The 25,612-nt window shown below is 37.8% G+C and overlaps 1 protein-coding gene across 1 annotated transcript; it reads left to right on the top strand.

The window, feature by feature from the left end:
• The first annotated feature begins 3,451 nt into the window (after window positions 1–3,451).
• LOC140163141 (uncharacterized) lies at window positions 3,452–23,288 on the top strand. Its single transcript, XM_072186518.1, has 9 exons — window positions 3,452–4,464; window positions 6,059–6,298; window positions 6,793–6,972; window positions 7,737–7,918; window positions 8,135–8,218; window positions 9,854–10,068; window positions 13,455–13,592; window positions 16,472–16,745; window positions 21,457–23,288. Exons 1-9 carry the CDS (start codon window positions 3,804–3,806, stop codon window positions 21,547–21,549), a joined length of 2,067 nt encoding a protein of 688 aa, XP_072042619.1. The 5' UTR covers window positions 3,452–3,803; the 3' UTR covers window positions 21,550–23,288.
• Window positions 23,289–25,612: the final 2,324 nt, after the last annotated feature.

Below are 25,612 nucleotides of genomic sequence, written 5' to 3'. Positions count from 1 at the left end.
TCAAAAACACGTTCCATGCAGTTTTTTTCAAATATTCGCTCCGTATAAAACCACGCCGAGTGATTGTTTTCTCCATTTTTGTATTGTACTACAAATCGACCAAAGAAATAATGTTGCCATGGGGAAGAACCAAATACAGTACCGATTAAATTTTATTAGCCCGTTTTTGGGAACAATTTTCGAGAATCTTGTACCACAAAACACCGTTATGTTACATTATCGATATCTGGATTGTGGAACGTTAATTTTGAATTCTAACTGCCTACATTATTTCTCAAAAGTATGTCAATTCTTATACCATTTGAATTTCACTCCAAATTTAAGCTACTTTTGCAAAAATCGAGGTTTTTCGCCATCGATACCTCCGACATTTACAGCGGTGATGAGATTGTTTACCATAAGAGCCTGGTATGCACTATTCCATAATAGTCAGTTTGAGATCAATCGATTTCACAGGTCACTCAGTAGCTCAATCGGTTAGCGCGCCGAACTCACGTTGATTCGACTATATAATACTATAGTTTTGAGCTGGAAAACTTTGGTACGTGTTCGAGTCCCTATGTGGTCCATTCCATCTATTTTATTTTATTTTTCTCTCACTTTTTTCTTTTTTCTTGTTCGTTTCTTTCTTTCTGACTGCAGCAATTGATTGTTTTTGCCCGGTATTTTTTTCATTATATAATTCAGGAATTTTTAGGCTATACTATAGTCTAATAGGCGCGGCCTATGAATATATTTTTACAAATTAGATTAACAAAATATTGGTTGTTGGTTTTGTTACTGTTGTTGTAGGCCTATATATTGCATAATCAGGGTATAAATAGGCATACTAGGCCTATTATAACCTACAGAAGCATTGATTTATTTCACGACAGATATCATCCAGGATAATCTTAAAAATTGAAAATTTAGAAAATCCAAAGGAAAATTGCCGAAAACGGCTGCCCACAATCACCCCCCATCAGCCCATATGGTCCTATCATGGTCGCCCCTTCCATATCCCTGCAACATATAGGATGACTCACGAGCCGCGGTTTGTCCGTGGCCCTAGTTCAGATTGATACACTATTGTACGCGTGAATTCATTCTTTTCTGCATGGCTGTTTCCATTATTAACTTACGCCCCTCTGGAATCAAGCCTTGAAAATCAATTGTATTTAACCTTAAATCAATCCTAGGTTCAAGGATCGTGAATAGGTAAACTGTGCACATAAAAATTGAGGTACAGCATGTATATAGAAGAAGAAAAAGAAGAGTAGGTCATAATCATTGATCATGTTGACTGAACTAGCAGCTCATGTAAGCTATTCAAAATTGGATAAGAAGGTTTGGCTCACGATTACAAGTCAAGACCGAAAAGGCTAGTGTTTATGGCACATATACAATGCAGGGTTAACTACTCGTAGTGCTCGTAGTGCTGACGGAAACATGAATGCGATGAAGGCGAAATATGTTCTGCTCATTTTTATCGTCTTATTATACGAGACAAAAGGTAATAGCAAGTTCTACTTTTTTATGGTTGATACCAAGGAGGTTATATAAAGAAAGGAGAGGAAATAGATTACGTAACGCCTATTGTTCCTTTGTGAGTTTCCGAAACGCTATTCATCGAGAGGTACCTTTTGTTCGAGACAAAGGGCTTCCGCCATTAAATCGGTAACTGACCTGACAGCGTATTAACGCTATAATAGGCATGCTACTGTCAATAAGTGATGAAACGAAAGTCACGTGAAAGCGCCAACACGAGCGAGAGGTATCCTTTGTTCTAATCCAACCCAAGGGTGTGCTTGAGTTGTCGTATGCACACAAAACATAGGTTCGCCTGCAATACAAACCTATTGCAGCGCCCAAATTGGTTTGGGCGCTCATTTAATTATACTTAGTGAACACGCTTTGCTCTACCATTTCGCTACGGACAGTTCAGCAGCATGGGCAAAGTGTGCGCTCTCCAGACACGAGCCCAATTCTACCTAAAAGCGGGCAGCCTTAATTCTGCTGCGCATTCAAATTGCATTGTATTGCATCGTAATTTCATTTGTGTCCATGCTAATTATGTTTACACAACCTGAACTTGTTTTCAAGCAAATTCGCCGATAATAGGTGATCAAAAGCGATCGGAATGTTACAAAAGTACAGATCGCATTCAGCTTACTTCATATGAGATGATCTTTGGAAAATACGGCATAATTTGTCATGGTGCTTGCGGAATGCCATGCAGTAAAATACTAAAACGTTGCGGCAAGTCATGATTGACAACTAAAAATCGGCGTGTCTTCGTATCCTCCGCTGTCAGTTTCTTATCCACTCACTACGTCCTCACAAATGCTTTGTGTTGATTACGTAATGAGTTATAGCAAATTGCAATAAGTACAATGAAATAATGAGCAGGGCGGGTTCAGGGCGGGTTTCTTCTTCGTCTTACGTAACAGTATTGTTCTCCAAAAAAACCCGGTTTCTCTACCTATGGCGCTCTAGCTGAAATAGAGCAAGATTATGCAAGATAGTAAATGTAAACCTGTATTTTAGCTAGAGTATCTCGAGCTAGCGCTCTCAGATGTGGTAAGTGAATTTTGCGTACATCGCCAAAACCGTTATTACGGTTCTACCAAATTGGTATATGACATGCATGTGCTGCCAAAAAGAAGTTTGGTATTCTTGAAGCAATTCTTTAAGGGATATCTAAAATTGGAAAGTGAGAAATAAAACATAGGTAGTATAATATACTCCATATTAAATCATGTATATTTTGTTCATTTCGCTCCTAGCATTTTTAAGGTCGCGGTCCACATCGTGTTTTATTATGTATAAGCCTACCATATAATAATTTTGCAAGCCAACCGATGCAGCTCGATACGCCCAATGTATGAATAAAAACACCTAACATCAAAAGTCGCCCAATTGAACAGCTGTTGGTGTCGATCGCACGACTTCATGAATATTGATTGGCAACATTTTTCAATATGTCAGCGCTCAGATCGGACACAATAGAACAATATACCCTTCAGTGCGTTGGTTGATACTCGATACCGTACTTTTATAGTGTGGTTGTGATTTTGTAAATATCGTAAGGAGTGGGTTTGAAAGACAATTTCTTGCAGAGTCGGCAATTAAGTCGCCTTTCTATTGTTCTTAACTATAGAACGCGTTTAATTTAATTTTGGTCCCTGTAAAACCTGAAAACGGAACTCTTTTATCACATAACTCTTCGAAGATCGTATGTGCGCAAGCATTATATACATTAACTGGTAGACGTTGGGTAACTTTGAGGCATAGGATCGAAACAAAAAGCTACAGGCCTAACAGAACCAGCAAAAGTTGAACAGGATGGTTCTTCTAATCCTGTTATAGTATGCACGATAATAATAATTGACTTGGTTGTTATGACGTTTCTCTTCTTTTTAATTCAAAAGGCATTACCGGAAATGATGATTAGACGATCTGATGTGGCTGTTATTGTAAGTGCGACTGACGTCGTTTCTGTTTATGGATATTATGGAGGACTCGAATTTTGCGACGGATTTTTCGTTCTCCCAACTACAGCTTTGGGCAAAGAATACGTTGGAGTGGGACATTCGCATTTTACCAATCTTTATTCAGAATTTGAGGTAACTGCTATCGAAGAAAACACAACAGTGGTGATCACGGGAAAATTGTCGGTATCTTTACAGCAATTTGAATCGTACCAATACCGTAATAACAATCTGGATATTACTGGTTTGTTAATTACTGCTGATAAGCCGGTATCAATCATATCTGGACATCAGTGTGCCGGCATTGGTACACGTTTCAGTTGTGACTATGTTATGGAAAATATTCCTCCAGTCAGCACATGGGGCGACCACTACCTACTCACTCCCTTCCTTGGACGGACTTCAGGCTATGTATACCGCATAGTAACCGCGTCAACCGATGTAACTAATGTAACTATATCTGGGAGGAATCGAACTGTCGTCTCTCTGTCGGCTGGGCAGTTTTATGAAGGCAATGTAGCATCTGATGAATTGTTAATTGTAACGGCTGATCAATCTATCATGGTTGCTCAATACGCTAAAGGATACAATACTGATAGTCTTGGTGATCCATTTATGGTGGTGGTTCCACCAACAGGAAGGTTTACTAACAACGTTACATTCCCAGTTGTAACTTTGTCGGAAGACGATCCACAATATTTCATTTCAATAATTTCAGGATGTGATAACATGGACCAATTTTACCTAGATGGAATGCCTTTGGATGATGTCCAAAACGCCAACTTATTACAATCACCTGATGGCGAATTTTGCGTCGTTCGTACTCCAGTCACCCCAGTTGTCCATTCCGTCAATCATCCTACGGCATCGTTCCTAGTTCTCGTCTACGGGTTTGCTAAGTCGCCTTTCAAAAAAGGTTATGGATATGTAGCTGGATACAATGTGTACTCTGAAGTTGCAGTGGTTCCTACCAGTGCTTTGCCTAAATACACGGGTTAGTTTTGTATGTTAATAGCAGTATATGAGACAGATGTCGGCAAATGCAAATTTCTAGCAGTTTATATGTAAACCAGCTACATAACCTAACCGATCACAGGCTTTAAAAGGACGCAAACGAGATAATTTCTTATTATGTCAATCAGTTCTTTCCTGTTTCGGCAACTATATAAATGTTAGCAAATTTATAATGTATTATAATACTAATATAATATTAATATACATTGTTTACTTGAGGTTAAAGACCACCAATAGGCCTGGGAGATACATTGAAATACGACGAGGAACTATTTGTTTTCATGGCATTCTAAAAGACTGCATTAAAATCGCTGAATTTGATCAACTTATATAGCCAAAAAAGTACTTTTTAGAGTTTGATGCTTCAAAATGGTACATTTTCTCTCATTATATGACATTTTTGATGTAATAGTACCAAAATTCATACGCACGGCTTCGGTTTTTAGTAAATAGTCGCCCTATCATATTGTAACTTTCAGCTTCGAGGGCGCACTGTCATTTTAAGGTGTTTACGGTTCAGTGCGTTAAAACAAGAAAAGTCTCAGGTCAACCTATGTTGAATTTTTTGATCATTTGGCATCTAAATCATATAGTTTCACCTGATATTGGTGACATTGAACTGTGAGAGTTCTGAATATGAGAAAATTCCACCCGAAATTAGGCATTTTCCCATTGAAACACGTGTAATACATAATTAGTGGTATTTAACCTATAGTTTGCAAGTTGATCACTTCTTGCCGTATCTGTTGCTGTTGTTGCTGGCGCTGAAACGAAAACCACAAAATAATTATATCGAAGTGCCTGCTCTTGTAAAGAAACATCTTCAATGGGCTATTTGTGGAGGAGGGGAGGCTAAAACCAAAGTGTAATCATAAAGTTCCTGGAGCACTAAACCCTAAACCTAACCCTTGTGTGATTGACGAGTCTCATGTGTTCTGTTAAATGGGATTACCTGTGATCCCATTTGAAATTCACACACCATGTTTAGAAGATTACATCCATGTCTTCTATAGGAACTGTATGGATTTAAACGTCAACTTGCAAACTCAAGTAAACAACGTATATTTATATTTTATGAGTATTATAATCAATTATAAATTATTTATTATTATAAACATTTATATAGTTGCTGAAACCGGAAAGAATTGATTGACATAATAAGAAATTATCTCGTTTGCGACCTTGTAAAGCCTGTGATCGGTTAGGTTACATATAGCTTGTTTACATATATTAAAATTATTCTTAGGTTTACTTATTGTCAAGTTATTGGACCGCCGAGCCCCAGTAAACCCTTTGGAATCTTTACAGGATATGAACTTTACATACTAACACTGAAATTGGCTAGCCCTTGTTCACGTGGGAACCAAAGGAGAACAGTGCAGTGCATTGACTGGTCACTCCAGGTTAAATAAGAACATCAATAAGTACATCATATAAAACGAAGTTCTATTCGTAGGTTCTTTTGATACTTTTATATCTTTAAGCCCACTTAAAATCATTTTCCCTTCTACTGGGACAAATACATATTGCATTCACCTTAATCTCTTGAAGTATATTTGACCTTATTTAACTAGACCTTCCTACAACGCAATCACCTAATACCACACCAGTCAAGCAAAAGTTAACTTCATCACCAAGCACCAACGTGGCCAATGAATCGGTATTAGACATCGTAAAGATAATAGCCATTGCAGTCGGTGGTCTAATAGCTATTCTCATCGTTGTAGTGGTGATTGCGATAACGTTGAAAAAGAAAAGAGGACACAATGGTGATCACGAGGACACACAGATTCCAACATCAACGATTTTGCGTGGTAAGTCCATATTAAACATGTACCAAAAAGTAATTACCTCCCCTTAATGAATGGCTATTATTCACAAACGGTTAATTGTATGCCAAATTTATTTCTGCGCAATATGACACCTCCTTTGTTGCAATATTGATGTCGCATCGTACATTTGTCAGCGTAAATGTGAATACATAGCAAAATTACGCGTTAATTGCATTCTGGGCAGGCAAACAACAACATGTACCGTCGGATTGAACCAGGACTTGGCGTTTAATACCAGAGCACACTTATCCACTGCACCAAGGAAACAACTGTGAATATATCGGGAATTTAAAAAAAAATATATAATACCATCTTGGAGCCGAGTCTCTTCGACATTTAATATGATTCGCTCTTTCCACACACACAATGTTTGTGTGAATGACGCGAAACCGAACTAGCTGTAAAGAAGACTGCATGATTTATAGCGATTCCATTCATAAATGCCTGCCGGTGATATTTTTTGTGTCAACGAACAGAAAATCAAAAGGAGCAAGAAGTTGAACCAGTTTTTGCTAACCTCGAAATGGATCGTTCCATGTTGAAGATAGAAGATGAGTTAGGTGTTGGTCAGTTTGGGGTCGTATACAAAGGATTTGCTCTCGGTGTTGGTGACAACAAGATGGAATACGTACCAGTTGCTGTAAAAGGATTGAAGAGTAAGTTATATTGGCTTAACATGTTTAAAAGAAATCCTCAAATTTCAATTCAGTGATCTTGTTTCTCAAATGGGTACGTAAATGGATTCGTGTAATAACATTTGTTAATTATTATAAAGAAATGTGAATCAATTATATTGTTTTACGGTGGTACTACACCCTCTGATAAATGTTGTGACTAATTTTGCATTTTTCTTAAAATAATTACACACTGGTAACAAAGGTTATGCATATTATAGGGGACAAGCAATTCAATTACTTCACTGAAATTTCAAGACCTACCGTTTGTCTTGAGTCACTAAAATTCCAATATAGTAACTGGATTCCTTGCCCCTATAATATATATAACTTTTGTTACCAGTGTGCTATTATTTGTTGAGAAAAATGCAAAAATAGTCACAAATTTATCGAGGAGGGTAGTACCACCTTATGTGAGGTGTCGCCAAACTGGAAACTGTTTTTGTTGCAACGGAAACACGCATGTAAAAACGTCACGCTCCCCTTATGCTTTATATACCTCCATAATTGTGGTGGATAAGGCAATAAAAACAAATTTCTTCGATCTTTCGATCGACTGTCGATGCTTGGTAATAGTAACAAATTATTTGTACCTGTAGTAATATTGGCCAATATAAATTTAGCGTTAATTCTGATTAATTAGTTGATAGTTCATTAATAACAAGCATCGAAGCAGCATTGACGGTCAATCCAATGATCGAACAAATTTGTTTCTGGTGCCTTCATGTCTCATTTTACTTGTAAAGAAAACGCTAACCGGTCAATGAAAGAAGACTTCCTGGATGAAATCAAGCTGATAATTGAAATAGGATCTCATCCTAACATCTTGTCAATATTTGGCTGCATTACTGTAAACGAACCGTATTACTTAGTGACAGAATTTATGGAATATGGAGATCTGCAGCACTTTTTATGGAGATGTAAAGAGGTAGGTAGGGAAAAACATTATTGTGTAGGCCAAGATTCCAAATCTTATTTGTCTTCGTCATATCATTATACCTCTATTAAAATACTTGACCATCCTTAGAAGCGAATTCGAAGGAAAGAAATCTTGGGGAAACTTTAAATTAATATTATAATTTAATATTGTCCATGTAGTAAAGTTATTTTTTTCGATGTCTAATGATATATGGTTGATTTCTAGGAGAAATACATCTTAGAGGATCCTATTTATGCCATAACAGATGTTACTAAGCTTCAGATTGCACATCAAATAGCACGCGGAATGGTACGTAAGTTCAGATGACGCGACATATGTCTTATGATATAACTTGAAATATTAGGGATATTGATAGTTCGTATAAGCCGCCGGTCCTGTGTAGACGTTAAGCCGCCGTGTAAACGTTATGCCGCCGGTCCCGTGTACATGGGGTATATAGAGAATCATATAATGCCTATTACATGTATATCACAGTCAGTTTCAAAAGAGTCGGGTGAAAGCCCTAACTCCCCCACCCTAACCCGATTACATCAAAAAGATGGCCATCAAGCAATGCTTTAACAATGGCTACATTCTATAAATATACACCTACCAAAAAGTAATACCCCCTTAATGAGTAACCATTATTACATAACGGTTGATCGTATGCCAAATGTGGGTCATATGAAAAAGTTTGACTACAAAAACGATTTTAAATGCACACACGCACAGTTTCCACCTCGATATAATCGAGCACACAGATATTTCCAAGCACAGCTAATCTAGTCTTTACGCAGTCTATGTTTATACTACACGGTTGAGTGCATAGCATCATAAGAGTTGTGAAAGATTTAGTGTAAAATAGATATGTGATTGGTTTTTGTGAAAATCCTCAAGTGTATCAACAGATAACGCAATTCAATGTTAATAGCAAGGCGAATGCGGTAAATCTGTTGAATACTACCTATCCCAGCACAATTTTTGACCAATATGTATAATTTAAAAGTCTGCTATAAATGTAAATTTGGTATACAATCAATCGTTTTGGAATAATGGTCATTCGATAAGGAGGAGGGGGTAATTACGTTTTGATATGTGTTTATGTCATAATGGCTACCCTCTATAAAGACGTTGCCACTCCTGTACGTCTGATCGTTATTGCTTTAAAAAATCAGTCGACGCACTTTGACAATTTCAAGTAAATTCATAACTAAAACAAAACGGAATTAAACAAGAAACACGGTAGTCGTAGACTATGAACACAGTCGTGCTGACCCCAAATCTGTGAACACCCCACAGTCAATGCATAATGCGCAAGTGGCGTAAATCTGCTATGTTATTTATAGGAGAACATATATGTTTAAGATATATGTTACCAGAACTACTTTATGAGCTTTGACCCCAAATCAGTGACAACCCTATATACACTCTGCAATAACAATGTACGTGTGCAAGTGGTGTCACTCTTCATGACCTTTCACCTCAAATATGTGAACACCTAAAATACTGGATAATAACACACGGTGTCTCTCCGCTATGTTATTTGTGGCACAAAGGTTGTTTTGAAGGTATTTGGAGTCAGACCGGAAGTGACCTTTTAATAACCTATCACGCATATATATGTGAACACCTCATAAATACTGGATAATAACAATGCATTGTACATGTGGCGTCACTCTGCTATGTTATTTGTGGCAGAAATGGTATTTGGTTTCAGGCCAACTGCGACCCCTTAATGACCTTTGATCCAAATATGTGAACACCCCACAGATAATAACAATGCATGTGTGCAAGTGGCGTCACTGACCTACGTAATTTGTAGGTGAAAACTAAAGACATTTTGAGCTGAAATGTAACGTTTTGACCTTATGACCCATACGTGACCTTATTGGCTCTAACATGCTTTGACCAGCTGAAGAAAATGTATGCTATTTTTTTACTTAGGAGTATTTATCACAAACACGGTACTATCATGGCGATTTGGCTGCAAGGAATATTCTAGTCGGTAAAGAGTTAGTTGTGAAGATGTCTGATTTCGGTATGGCAGAGGACATCTACATGAGAGAGTATAAACGAATGGCACCGGAGAGAAAGAGACCCGTGAAATGGGTTAGTCTGGAGACTAATACTACCGGACGATGCTCCATTAAAAGTGATGTGTAAGTGTGAAAAAAAACCCCAACAGATTTATGACAGCGAACAGGTGGTTCAACTTAAAAATCCTTCCATTGATAATGCAGCCTGCTCTTTCTAATATTCAGTCAATATCGAACTAAATATGCGACATAAATAGCATCCTCTGTTGTTATTCATTTACTTAAGTATGTATTTTAAACTTTTGTGAATAAATCTTTAACACCATAAAATATAAATAATATGGGACACAGTATCAACAAAAAACATCAAGGCCGCATGGCAGGCGACTCATATATGCCAATTAAACACTCCAAGTGGACCCCAATATAAGGGCCCCGCAGGACAAGAAACCAAGAGTAACCTTAAGGATGACGGGCTGCCTGTACTTTTCAATAGCTCATAGGTAGAGACAGTCCGTCGCCCATTTCTTTCTTTTTTCTTTCTTTCCTTCCTTCTTTCTTTCTTTCTTTCTTTCTTTCTTTCTTTCTTTTTCTTTCTTTAAAGATACAGTTTAATAGTTTGAATCTTATACTTTAATTAATGGAATCGGGCCACTGAGAGATAACAGTGGAGGGGTATCGACTCCGTTGCTAGTAGCATATCCTTCAAAAATGTTTTGATCGGAAACGTATTTTGTCCTTCACGTACGCCACTATGTGTTGCGTTATAATTGTAAAAGGCCCATTCAGTGCAGGGGCTATTTTAACGTGCCTCCTGGCACGTTTGTGCAGTGAGATTAAAATTCCGTGCAGTGAGAATTAAAAATCCGTGCTTAAAATATTTTGATGCAATTCGACAAACTCAATAGGGATGCTTTAAATATAGCACCTACCGTATGGTCACTTTCAGGTAAAGTTTCAAAATTTTCGCGCTGCGCGGACTTAACACTTCATCACCCCTTTCCTTATGTTTCTTGAAAATTCCAATTTTCAAAGAGCCTTATGAATATCATACGCATAGCTGGCGTACCGCTACTTAGTATCATCAACTCCCCCACGCTTTGCTCACAATCTAAACAAGGTCTGGCAGCTTTCCATTTGCTAACGTGCGTGCTATATGGGGTGGGGTGCGGCAACGCTTGGAGATCGCAACAAAAATACACAGGCCTAGATACCGGGGGTGATCCACCATTTTTTTTAAATGGGGGATGGTCCATGCAATCATCCTCCCCATGTTGACGCCCGTATGTGAGTTTCTCACAAAATTAACCTCATATTTGGTCATTTTATCATACCTGAAATATACGCCCATGCAAAACAGGAGAGTGAGATTAACCCAATTTTAGCTCATTTTAGCATTAAAATGCTAATTTTTTTTCGCGCTTCGCGCAGGTCAGCGGACCGGCTTCGTAATTTGTATCCCTTTGAAAATTTATTTTTTCATCTCGAACTTCTTCAAAAAGCAGAGATTATAGTTCCATCCTTTCTAAATTATATAAATCATCAATATGAGTGCTGGGGAAGCTCTACGGTCCGATGCCTTGAAAAGGCCTAAATGTAAAAACTAGTGAGCTTGGGGCGCTACACCCTGGGCCCCCGCCAGAGGGCCAGGGGCTTTAATACACGACTCCACCAGGGGATCTAAGGACCCACCAACCCGTTTGAGCTCGCAACATTGATAACCTGCCAATAAACAATAGTCCTATAATCCCTACAAGTGAGCAAAGTGTTGGGCTGCAGAAATTCCCCCCCCCTAAAATCATTTTGTTGGGCCTTCAGCCAAGTTGCTTTAAAAAAAAATTCAATGTTAGGGTGATTTTTTTGTGAAAGTGAAAGAGTATTTTGTACTCATTTCGTGGATGTTCTTTCTGTTTTCAAAAAGTAACAAAATAAGAGCAAACAAGATTATTTTGCAGGTTTGTTTGTAGATATGGCTTAACGTTGCTTTATAACTCAAGCGTGGCAAGTGTCCAATCTGGTAACTAATACGGTCAAAAATGAGTCGCTTAAATGAGTGATGCTGTAAAAATCTCCAAAACTCGAAGGAGGAAACTCTCCTATATCCAGGGGCGTAGCCAGGTTTTATTTTTGGAGGTTGATTTTGAAAATGGGACCTTTTTGGACCCTTTCTCAAATTTTGGATTTTTTTGACCAAGAAAGTATAAAGAACCTGAATTTTTCAATCGATACGCTCGCAAATGGGCAAATTTGGATCTTGTTTGACAGAAAAAGCATAAAAAACATGTTTTTTTGCTAGCTACGCTCGCAAATTGGACCTTTTGGTCTTTGGTGATTTTTTTTTTCGGGGGGCTATCTCTGTCAACACTCCTGCTACGCTCGCAAATTCGACCTTTTGCCCTTTGGTGATTTTTTTTTTTGGGGGGCTATCCTGCCAACACTCCTGCCTCCAATACCCCCTCCCCGCAAGCCCCCTCTTGCCGCTGGTTGATCACCAAGACTTTACATCGCCAACGTGCAGTGACTTTTTTCATCTAAAATAGCCCCTGATTCAGTGATCCCAGCGAAAGTGTGAAAAAAGTAAAATTGTGTATACGTGTATACGTGTATACAGGCAAGTCCAATATTTTTAGTAGCTGTTCCCACTATATAATCGTTCCCCATTGTGTTTATATATTTCTTGTACAGGATGCGTAGCCCAGTTAGCTACTTAACTTGTATAATGCTGGGGAAACGATTAAGCTTCAGTAATGATATCCTGTACTTGTGTACTTGCGTAATATTTGTTTGTATGTATTGTATACCACGACTGCCTGCATTTGTACCAAGTTCCAACCACAGTTTTTTAGTAGGAGCTGGTAGCCTAATGATAGGACATCCTTCTAAAGATGGGAATGTCGTGGGTTCGAATCCCATGCCGGCACATTCACTTGCTTTTTTCAAGTTGGGCGTGTGCCGGTGGGAATTTTTGTTTATTTGTTGCCTTGTTTAATAACAATTTGGGTTGGTAAAATGTCCTTTCTTTCCATTAGGCGGAGGCGCCGTATTTAGCGTTAGGTTTGGATATTTAATCATTTTCTTTTTTCCACCCGGCTTAATGCTCTTTAACCCTAGAACTATGAAGGGTGTGGGGGGATTGCTGACCTTTTACTTGTTAGTTAGGTTGGAATAGTATTTTTCTTTTATATTGAGGAGAAAATTTGGTGAAAATCGCATTTTTGTAGAATTTTCAAACGAAAATCAATTTTGCCTATACTTTTGTACATAGCCAGAATTCCCCAAATTTGCATGGGCGCCCTCACATTATGGCGTCATAGCAACATTATGTGGTAAATGTTAGTACTTATTTTGGTATCACTGGATAGAGGAGACCAATAGCTATGCATTAGTACAACATATAACGTTTACACTCGAAAATTGGCAACCCCTCCCCTCCGTAGTCCGTGTTACAAAATATGGCTCAGTACATCTAGGGTTAAATGTTAGTCAATTTTGTTTGTTTTGTTTCGCAGATGGTCCTTTGGAATTGTGCTCTATGAAATTTACACCCTTGGCGGAGTCCCATATCCTACCATGGATGCTAAAACAGTCTTAGACAAGTTACTAACAGGGTATCGCATGGAAAAACCGACAAACTGCCCCAATGATGTGTAAGATACTTTGATTTTTCTCAAAATGAGCAGCCAATTTCAGGCCTATCGCTAGACAGACTTTTACGATGGGTATTCATACTTATCCGACGTCGACCCTGTAAACAAAACCCCGTCAATCAGGACTTTTTACAATTAAGATGGCCTTCACCGGTCATACAGTTAATTTTCTTTCGGTGGTTGAATGTTGGCATCTGACAGCATTACCACTGAGATTTATTCGGGACAGTTGAATGATAAATATCAGTTTATTTGATGTAAGAATGTATACAAGTTTGTTTTGCTAATATTTAAAATAATACAGTGTATTTCTGTGTGGAAATACATTGATCTGATAGGAAATGAGTCAAGGAAGCCATTTATATTTCTATATGTATGGCAGTTATTACGTTATCAAAAATAATAGGTTAAACAAAGATTTGTCCTATTTTATCTTTGCCTCTCCCTATGATTGTGGGGTTTATTTTTATTTTTCTCAATATTAGAGCACAAACACTGCTATCTCATGCACCGCTCACATCCACCTTTAGAGTCTTAAATAAACATCTCAAAAAAGTAACTAACCCCTCTTGAAAAATGGCCATTATTCAAATCTGTCAAATGCGTTGGAAGCAGAATTTATTTCTGCGCATTCTGACACCTCATTTGATACGATAAAACAATAAAACACCGGTCAATGTAATGTAGTGAGGTCCAGATTTGAAAGTTGCTCTTACATACAATTATTAACAATAGAAAAACACTCAGATATTCATAACCTCATTAATATACTCAGCAAGTGCGACCCAATCACAGGTAATAAGTTTTAAATACGCGGACGCAAATGCAGGTCATTGAAAAAGCATAATGACCACGTCTCGTGACGTAGCTAAAAGTACGATCTACAATGACCGCGTTACGTGACGTGTTACGCGTTCGAACAATTTACGTGGACGCTGGCCGCTGTATTTGGACATCGCATGATTGCGTGCTAGTGTGATTGGTCGCTAGCGGTATTTCCTTAATGGGCTATTCGATTTTTTACAGGAAAAACTTTGCATCAGTTATTTTTCGGGTATTGTGAAATATCTAAACATTGTGCGTTGGACCTCGGAATATCCTCGGTTCCATAGCACAATGTTTAGATATTTCACAATACTCTCAAAACAACTGATGCGCAGTCATTAAACTCTAATCATTACACAGATTTCCTTCCATTATACTGAATACAAAATCAATACAATTTACTGCAACTTTCAAATCTTGGATTACATTGATTTAAACGTGTGACGTCAATATTTAGTCAATTGTTACAAATGAGGTGTCAAAATGTGCGGAAATAAATTCTGCTTCCAACGCATTTTACAGAATTGTAATACAATGGTTTTTGAAAAATGGTCATTATTTAAGGGGTTAGTTACTTATTTTGAGATGTTTATATAAATCCTTCTCTATTAACGTGCACTTTGAAAATATAGACGAATCCAACGAGCCAAGTGATGGTCAGAATTTAGTCGGCCATGACTGAGTCCTCGTCGCACCAAACTGGTGTTGTGACCGCCCAATTGGGTGGATAAAAGCCGCTTAAAAATCGATGTTATGTTGTATTGTATTGTAAACTTTCATCATTCTATTGTCTACGTGTAACATGGGGATGGAATGCAGTTTAAAATCCCCACCAATGACGCATCATTTCATATTTTAGGTGGGATATACCCGACGGGGACCCAGCTATGGCTGCCATTGAGGTGTAGGAATGCGTGAAATTGGATTCGTCTATAGAATCCTGTTCAATAAACATCGATATCGATATCTATTAGCGTGTTTATAGTGAATGTACCGCATTTTGAGTATACCGTATACGATAATCCTTGTATATGTACCAATACTCTTGCTGTTTATAGTGAGACACAGTTACCGCACAAATTATATACCAACTAACATTATCGTACATTTCCAATGACCCGATGTCACACGGGGAATGTCTAAATATTGTGGCGCGAGCTATAAACACCCCATTCAACAATTATGATCATGGCGGCAAACACGTAGCTTCTGTTTTGATAACTCTTGGGAGTGGGAATCGTTCCGAATGTCCTGCGCGCATTCTAGGCATCATGAAGAAGCTCATATTTCCGGTAATACCGCACACAATTTATACTAGTGTGTTTATAGTGCAAATATCTCGCGACAATATCTTTCGGTTGAGAAGGGTATCGATGTACCGTACACACATATACTGCTAGTGTTTATAGTAAGCAAGTATCCGGATAATTTCTGACCGGATAGAAATTATACAGCAATGTACCGCACATCTGCACCCACTATAAACAGGGCTTATGATAGGTACCTTCCATTCATTTAAGGGTTGACGAGGTATTGTTGGTCGAAGCAATCAAAAAATTGATTTTTATTATATAGATCAATATATTATTGAAATTAACACCTTGATGTTTTGCAAAAGTTCAGTTTACAAATCGTATACTTTGCAAACTTGCTTAATTTATTGCTGTTAATGAGTTATGTACGTTTTACAAAAGTGTTGTTGTTTCAGCCCTCTTCACAACGTAACTCAAGAACCGCAGCACCTATAAAAGTATATCTGTGATATTTTAACTCTCCTACACGCTCGCTATGAATTGAGCAATGCAGTTTTTGCCAAAGCTCACTACCATTCGTAAGATACTGTGAACTACCAAATCACAACAGTTTAAAATATTGAATAACCTTAAATACAGATTGCACATCAGTTTTTAAGATCTATACACTCTACACTCGACTACTATTTTATTCAACTTATTTCGATTTACTTGAATTATTATTATGATTTAACATTGCGATTTAGTAAATTTACACTAAAAAAAATCTTAAAATCTATCTCCTATATCATTCTCTTTTAGATATGACGTCATGCTCAAGTGCTGGTCAGAGAAACCAGACGATCGACCACTTTTCCGTGAGTTATACCTTACGTTTGACAAGATGCTTGCGAGTCACTCAGATTACATGGGCGGGTTTGATGTTATGGATGATATCTTCGACGAGACGACTCCTGACGATGGATATGAGAAGCCTAATGTTGTGATAACTTCACATGCATACGCGAATCAGATCACCAATATGGAAGACTATCCTAAATCTCGTATGAATTCATATATTGATATGAAACCAAAGGTATGTATAAATTGTTTGGATGCGGTCTTATTAAAGGAGGTCTCCGGCAATCACAAAATTATGCCTATGTTAAAAAATAATTACCAAGCACGAATAACATGGTTTTATTTAAAAGTAACTCATATTGATCATACAAACTAATAAAAACAACCGTTTCTAAACACGTGATATATTCATAATTACCGGGCGCCAATTGTCAGGAGAAATGACGTCATGGTTATGGCAAGGGGGATATGGGCTGGGAGAGAGAGAAACAGATGAGAGAGAGCATTGGAAGTGAAAGAGAAGGAGGAGGAGAGCTCGAGATGAAGATATCAAATGTAGGGGGAGGGGTAATTTAGGAAAGAGGTGGTTATATAGGGAGGGGAGCCCCTCTTAAAGAGGGTTGTGCTTCCCGGGGATAATAAACTAATTCATTAAACTGCATTCCATCACCCGTTTTATACCTTAATACATAATAATCGAATTAACTACACTACACACGGCGCGCGGTATCTATGCATTGATGTACTTGCGAACAAAAGGACTATGTATGAATAGATGCGATGGGATTACCTGCGGAATTATCTCTATTATATATATTATTCTATTAACCCTCCTCGTCCTTGCATCTTCTCTAGGTGTTAGGCGGCTTTTATTTGCACAATTGGACGCTCAAAACACCAGATTGGTCCGACCGAATCCTGACCATGACTTGGCTCGTTGGATTCGTCTATACTGCACAGTGTCAACACCCCCCCCCCCATGTACAAACATAACTAATTTGTATTTATTTATTTATTTTGCTCAGAGCGCAAATTATTTACAGATTTTGGTGATTTTTTGGGTTATTTCAACAAAACAAAACCTGTCCGACCGGCCCTACTTGAAAAGGTCCGTCCGCCCGTAGAACAGGGTTTCTTTTTTTCTTAGCCTTACTTATATTATAAATATTATTTTTTTTCCCTTTCGGCTAGGCAAAACCATCCCTCCCCCTTTTTTTTAACACTCATAAATTTACTTGTTTTTTGCTAAGTTTCCCCTTCCGTGTAAAGTAAAACTTTATAAGCCGTTTGAACCAAACTGAACAAAATTGACGTATACAATTACAATATATTATACCATGACAATAATGTGTATGACGACCGTACTACAATAATGATGGCGCTATGCTGAGACAAATAATCTAAAGGTAATAGGAAGCACCCATTGATTCACCTTGGGTGCATCGAACCAGAGAAGATTATCTTCTTTCATCGAACTACTTTCCTCGGTATTGATATGCAAATACGACTGGATGTATCTATAATGCTCTAAGCATTCAGTCCAGATTAGCGATATTTGAGTTTTGCGGGCTATTGGAAAATGAGTATAGGCCTATGTTCACACGTGTATGCTATTTGTCTAAATAATCTAGGCAGAGTTTGGTGTTGGATGCCTAGGAAGTCTTGGTGTATATTATTCGAATAACAAGAAACAAACTCCATTATCATATAAATAATAACCTGTTTACTTTCAAAAGCAAAATGAAAACAGATACTCTAATATGCCTAGTTCTACCCAGCAAACACAAATATATTACAGAAAATGTTAAATGTCGGGTTAAAGGTTATGTGAGGGTCAAGGACATTAAAAGTTTTAATAAAATTCAAAAAACCTTTTGTTCAAAACTTGCCAAATGATATTTTACTATAGCATTTCGAATTTTGGCTTAAAATGTTGTTGTATTATTTTTTCAGTATAACACGAGTTTTCATGATTAAACATACATCGATATGTTGTCAAAATGTTTTAACTAAAACCAAAAACACATGCATTATCATGTTTTAAAAACATTGTGGAGTTTGCTGAATAGTATCCATAAGCAAAACACTTTGATAACTGTTTAATGTACAACGAAAAAGCAAGGCGAAAAATAGCGTTGCACGAACTTCTGCTCCCCGTCCCAAACAGACAATTATACCGCATTTATGCCGTAACACGCCTCTTCGCAAGTTAATTTTTGGACGGCATTTTCCACACTCAAATGAATAGGCAATCTACCTGTTCGAATTCGCGTCGATAAAAATCGAAATTTGTTCACTTCTTCTTGTCTATACGAGATCAAATTTTAACCCCCAAAATGGATTTTATAACATGTCGGACTCTACTTGTTCTATTAGGATACTTTGATTAGCTTCATAACATGATAAACATAACATTTTTTGCATTTTATAATGCGTTTTTTTGTCATTTTGGAACGTCATTTTTTGCTACCAACCGCAACGTAATCGCCTTACGGTAATTCCACGATTGACCAATTCACAATAGATTTCACCCTCTAGAGGGCATAATAACCGATTTTCGATTAATGTAGCTTGCCGTTGGCGTTCCCGTGTCACGTTTCACGTAAATTTCGCAATCTCTCTATTAAACCATGCATAACATCCGTCATTGTACGTCAAATTTTCATATAACGTATGAGCGTGATGTATAGTATACGAGTCTTCCTCAACATCTTCCAGCCGGGATGATTAGATCATGTACACTCATCTACGTGTTTATACTCTAAATTGTACGTCAAAGGGTGTACAGGTCACCGATTTAGCATGGAGGACACAAAAAGGTGCTTAAAAACACGTTTTGAATTTCTGTAGAGATTCATCAGGTTTGTTATTGTTCAAATGATTACAGATTGTTTTTACAAAAACCAATAGATTGTGGTGAATAGATGTTAATAACTCACCAGCTGACGTTTCATCCGTCTTGTTCAGTCGGATTTCTTCAGAGTTGTGATGAAGCTCTGCTACTGTACGACCTGGTGTTGCCAGTTCTTGAGTCGCTTTGTAGCAGAGGGTTGTAGAGATTGCTCAGGTTGTATGTGCCCTCGTCTCGGTTCATGGTGTTGCTCATTCCTCTCCTCCTGATCCATATGGATTCCTTTATCCATCGCTTTATACGTACCTCCTCCTTATCAATAACTCTCGACTCCTCCCAGTTAATTAAATGATTGCTTCTTGCTGCATGGTCAGCAACAGCTGACTTATTTTGTTCGCTCTCAGAAACTTTGCGTTCTGATCTGGTGTATTTTCTAGAACAAGCTCTGTCCACGTCCTTTTTATGTTCAGACAGTCTAATGCCAAATTGTCTACCTGTTTCACCTATATAAGTTGACTTACAGCCACTACAAGGAATTTCGTACACACAATTGGCTGTATCCACAACTTCCCTTTTATCTTTTGGGTGTACCAATAGACGTCTCAGAGTTGTGTGTGGTTTCATGGCCGTGGTAATGTCATATTTCTTGTAGATTCTTTGAATTCTTTCTGACAGACCCTGCACGTATGGTATGACTGCAAGGTTTCTTTTCTTTGGAGTGTCGGTGTTGTTGTGTTTCTTAGTTGGTTTCTTGTTGGTTGGTTTCTTTTCCATCTGAACCGAGACGAGGGCACATACAACCTGAGCAATCTCTACAACCCTCTGCTACAAAGCGACTCAAGAACTGGCAACACCAGGTCGTACAGTAGCAGAGCTTCATCACAACTCTGAAGAAATCCGACTGAACAAGACGGATGAAACGTCAGCTGGTGAGTTATTAACATCTATTCACCACAATCTATTGGTTTTTGTAAAACAATCTGTAAACGTTTTGAATTTTTTTTTTTTCTCCAAAATTTTTTTGTACTTAATTGAATGTGAGCGAGCGAATGAGTAAGTTGAGGTTGAGGAGGTCGGGCGGGGACATCTAGCCTATTAAGTTCGAGAGGGTCATTATTCCGAAAAGGGCTAAAGTTATAATTTTGTCAATTTACGTTAAAATTAGAGTTAAAATTAGGGTCAGGGTTATGTTCAGTGGCGGCACTACGGGGGGGGGGGTGGAAATACTTATCTTGACTCCCAAATAATTAAATCCATGACCCATTCCTCCCGAAAGAATCACAGCCCCCTAAGTTCCCTATCATCACGTGCAAAAATTATCAAATAACATCATCGGCAGCTACTCAGTTCTGACCTTAATGCCAGTAACAATCACATTTCGTCATCAATATGGCCAATTGCCACGCCCATTTAGCACGGAAATACTGAAATACAAGTTATTAAATCAGCTATATCTAGCCTTTCCGTCATTAATTGTTTTTGTCCGTAATGGAAAATCCAAATAAAGAGTGTATGTTTTGGGTGAAATTATTTTGCCCTTTGCAATCAATGCCACTATTTTGCAAAAGCAATTTTCCTTGTAACCTGTCATTTTCGCCTATACTTTTGCGTGTGGAATTTGTATACATTCGGGTACCTTACATCGTTGAACGACTTATGGTGACTTGTAGATGTCACGTGCGCATTTATAAAAGCGCATTTATATATATACCCGAAGTCCACTGGTTGAGAGACGGCATTTTTGTGTTCGTTTTTATGGTCAGTATCAGTTTGTTTTAAATAAAACCATGTGATTCGTGCTTGGTAAATATTTTTCATACATATAAGGCATAATGTTGTGATTGCCGGAGACTTCCTTTAACCTTAACAGCCCAAGGGCGGTTTAGTCAGATGTACCCTATTTACCCGCCCACCCCTCTGAAGTGGAGGCACGCAGGCAGTATTTGTTTGTAGTACTATAGTAATTGCAATTTGAAAAAATGCAAATATGAATTGTTTAGCCTTCACTTTTAAACTTTTCCTAAGAAATTCAAAATATTCCATAATATTCTATGCTATTGACTACACTTGTTTGATTATCTTTTCTGGATTCCAGGAGCAACCTCCGATGAGTGGACACACTTCGTTAGATGGGGATAACAAGACCTTTGGGGAAGGCGAGGTGTCAACCATGGATACTTCCGTGTAACAAAAACCATGCGATAAAGATTAATATTTGACATTAATACTCTGATTTAACATGTTTAAACCCGAAATGGGAGGTTATTTCAGAAATTACTATATACCGTAAAACCCCGTCTACAAGCATATAGTGTGCTTCTGATGAAAGCTACATTAATCCAGTCGCCATTATGGAGTTTAAGCAAATAAATTATGGATCAAAGCATATACAAACAAGTATTATTTTAAGACCGATCTATTGTATTGGTATATTAACGCTTGCTTTGAATTAATTATGCTTTTATAAAAAAAACAGTATATATGCTTGTAGACGGGGTTTTACGGTATGTTGTTAATATAATCATGAAGCTCTGTATTGTGATACCAAAAAACGTATAGATTTTGGTGCTCGGTTAGGCGCGCTGTGAACTGTACTTTTCGACGAGCTCATACCCTACACAACAATGCAAAATTGTGATTTCGTCAGCGAATAAGCGCATGACTTTCGGTTACGGTTAGGGGTGCTAAATTTAGAGTTATATCTTATGTTCCATGAGCTGCTATGTGTTAATGATAACACAATATTGCAAGTTACAGCGGGCCTGAAATTTCTGAAAAGATTTTATAGATTGAGATTGCTAAATTCCAAATAATTCTAAAAATTATTAACTGCCCGATCTGAAAACACTATTAATATATAGTCAAGTGGAATTGAATACATGAATACAAAAGCCACCTAAGTCCATGCGAAGTTATTTTGAGAGAAAAACCCGTGTATCATTTTAATTCCTTCAGTTAGATTTACCTGGTCAATATGGTAAGTTTTACGTGCAAATGAGTGGATTAACCTGTATTAGGTATGACGATTAGCATTTCAGGGACTTCGTGGGGTTCATTTTAAATTTTGGACTTTTTGAATCATATACAAAGACAACAATGTTAGAATGAGATTACCACTAGTAAGATAATACAAAATAAAGCACACAGGTATGTATAATGTTGATAAGCATTCTGCCATGTAATATAAACCACACACTTTCCTTTATTAAACCCATTTTTTGTTCAAAAGTCATTCTCTAGCAATGAATGTGTTACAAGTGGACTTTTATACATACTGGATTTCAATCAATGTGTTACAAGACTCAAATCATGGAATTGGGTGATTCTTTCATACATGCTATTTTTCACATGCCCAATAGACACAGAGAATGAATTTGAGTTGTTCTTTCATGCATATGACAGGCCTATGTATAGCAACAATTTTTTCATGCTTAACTCAATTTGGCCAAAGTATGGACTTAGGTGGCTTTTGTATTCATATATTCAATTACTAATACGATCTGAGCAAAATAATTAAAGCAATTTTGTTAGTAGTTTGCATGGAGTTTATACATAGATAATCCTATGTAAAACGTATTGGTATCAAAGAGTAAAATAAATTCCAGGCATTGCGCTATTCCAGGAAATAGATGCACACCCCCATACAGGAGTTCGTCCAGATTGTCCAGTCATGATTGATGGAAATCCAAACTTTTAAAGGCGAAACAATCCAGCTGAAAAATAGTTTATTTATTTGCATTTCCAAGCTTTTTCCATAAACATTGAAAACTGGAATTCTACTCCTTTTAAGAAAGTAAACTTGGAAATCCAGACTTTATTTAATTGAAAATTTACTCCTCTATAGGGGGCGTGCAATAGCTCATTATGTGGCCCAGTTAGAGAGCTATTACCAGAATAATGTTTGTTATGGTACGTTTTATAAATTTTAGACGCATTTGCTTGCGGTTATTACCCTATGTAAGAATGATAACCGTAGATTGGACATATATGGTACAGGGGCGTAGCCAGCTTTTTTTTGGTCGGGGGGCAAAATAAAATTTCGGGGCACAGACGAAAAATATTACAGTTGCATCATACAATAAATAGAGACAAAAGGCTTTATTGGGACGATGTGCGCGCGTAGCGCGCAAAAATTGGTATTTTACACTATTTATTATAATAATAATAATAATAATAATAATGTACACTTAATAAAGCGCCGGTATCCGTCGAGAGACGCTCATGGCGCTTTGCAATAAACAACCAATGTACAATGATACAAACATATTATAACAATTAATAACAAAAACAGTTCATCATTGTTGTATAGTTCATGATATGCAAAGAGTCAATTAAAAGCATTTTGGAACAAATGTGTTTTCAAATTTGTTTTGAAACTACACAAGCTCTTGGCAGAGCGAACCGAAAATGGCAGATTGTTCCAAATGTTTGCAGCTGAAACATGAAATGATCTGCTGCCCCACTGGTTTCTGGCAACTGTTTCTTGAAGAAGTCCTTTTGTAGTAGAACGGAGGTTACGAGTTGGTGAATACATTTCTACAAGTTCATTTAAATATGCTGGAGCTGATATATACAAGATCTTGTAGACAAACAAGGCTATTTTAAATGTGATTCTTTGTTCAACTGGTAGCCAATGCAAGTCATGTAAAACAGGTGTAATGTGCTCACGTGGTTTTGTGTATGTTATAAGTCTGGCAGCAATGTTTTGAATTCTCTGTAGTCTGTGCAGTTGGGTCTTTGTGATGCCATGCAACAGAGAGTTGCCAATGTCTATCTTGGATGTTATGAAGGCATGTACCATCATTTCGGCAGTCTCCTGTTTACATGTCTACGAATACGACCTATGTTTCTAATGGACGCATATGCGGCTCTACACACTGTTGTGATATGGTATTCCATAGAAAGGGATGAGTCAAAAATAACACCCAGGTTTCGAACCTCTGATGATGGGATAACATTAGCATTTCCTACCCTGATATGTGCAACATGGACTTTTGCAGTTTGATATTTTGAACCAATAACCATGAACTCTGTTTTGTCATCATTCAGTTTCAAGTAGTTATGGGACATCCACAATTTTACCTCATCAATACATGTTTCCAAGCGATTGATAGCAGCATCAACGCTACATTGGTCAGGGTCTACAGAAATATATATCTGGGTATAGGAGGGAACGGGCTTTATCTTTACAATGTGCGCGCGTAGTGCGCAAAATTTTTGTATTTTCGGGCTGAATTTTGTTAGAAAAGGGCTCCTTGCCCTTTTTCTTTTCCTTTGCCCTCCTGATTTTCTCTTTTATTTTTTGTCAGAGGGGCACTTTTTTCTTTCATTTTTTGTCAGGGGGGCACTCTGCCCCCCCTGCCCCCCGCTGGCTACGCTACTGATATGGTAGGATTAAGGTACGATAGTAAAGAATACAATGTAATAATGTAACAATCCCTCATTTCAAATATTTAGTTTTGGTTTCTCTTTTGTTCAGAAACCAAAAATCAAGGGATTAAAAAGTAGAGCTGATCTGGTCTGCAATCATAACACTATTCTGCTGGGAGGACACAGTATAGGGTATATAACCAGAAGTATACAATAGCCTATTGTGCTAACATAATTATTATCATGATTGATATCGGAAATCTATCCTGCGGACGACAGTTGATGCTCTCTGTCGAAGGTAGGTGGCATATTACACTCACGAGTTCTAGGCCTAGAAATCATATACATGCGCGTATATTGAAGGATGGGGCGGGGTGGGGGATTTGTTTGTTTGTATGAAACATAAACGATGCATGGAGATGATCTGATTATGAATTAGTTTATTATCCCCGGTAAGCACAACTCATACCTCTTTAAGAGGGGGCTCCCCCCCCTATATAACCACCTCTTCCCTAAATTACCCCTTTCCCCTCCTCCTCCCCTACATTCGATATCTTCATCTCGAGCTCTCCTCCCCTTCTCTTTCACTTTCAATGCTCTCTCTCATCTGTTTCTCTCTCTCCCGGCCCATATCCCCTTGCCCTCCAACCACCCCCCCACACACCCCCACACAATCTCTTTTCCCTCTATCTTCTACTTTTGCAGTAAAATTGCTTCAGTAAAAGTCATTAGGTTATTAGAGGTCATATAATGGCCTTCCATCGATTCTGGTACATGGGATTAAGGACATGAATCGATTTTGTTTATAGCACCTATACAATTACAATAGTGGCCCCTTTGTAATGTCGAATGCAAATATTTCGATGGTCTATATTTTTCAC

This window comes from Amphiura filiformis, chromosome 10, assembly GCF_039555335.1.
Source record: "Amphiura filiformis chromosome 10, Afil_fr2py, whole genome shotgun sequence".
NCBI classification, from domain to species: Eukaryota; Metazoa; Echinodermata; class Ophiuroidea; order Amphilepidida; family Amphiuridae; genus Amphiura; species Amphiura filiformis.
The sequence above is the reverse complement of the archived record's forward strand: the minus strand, read 5'-3'. Positions and strand labels throughout refer to the sequence as shown.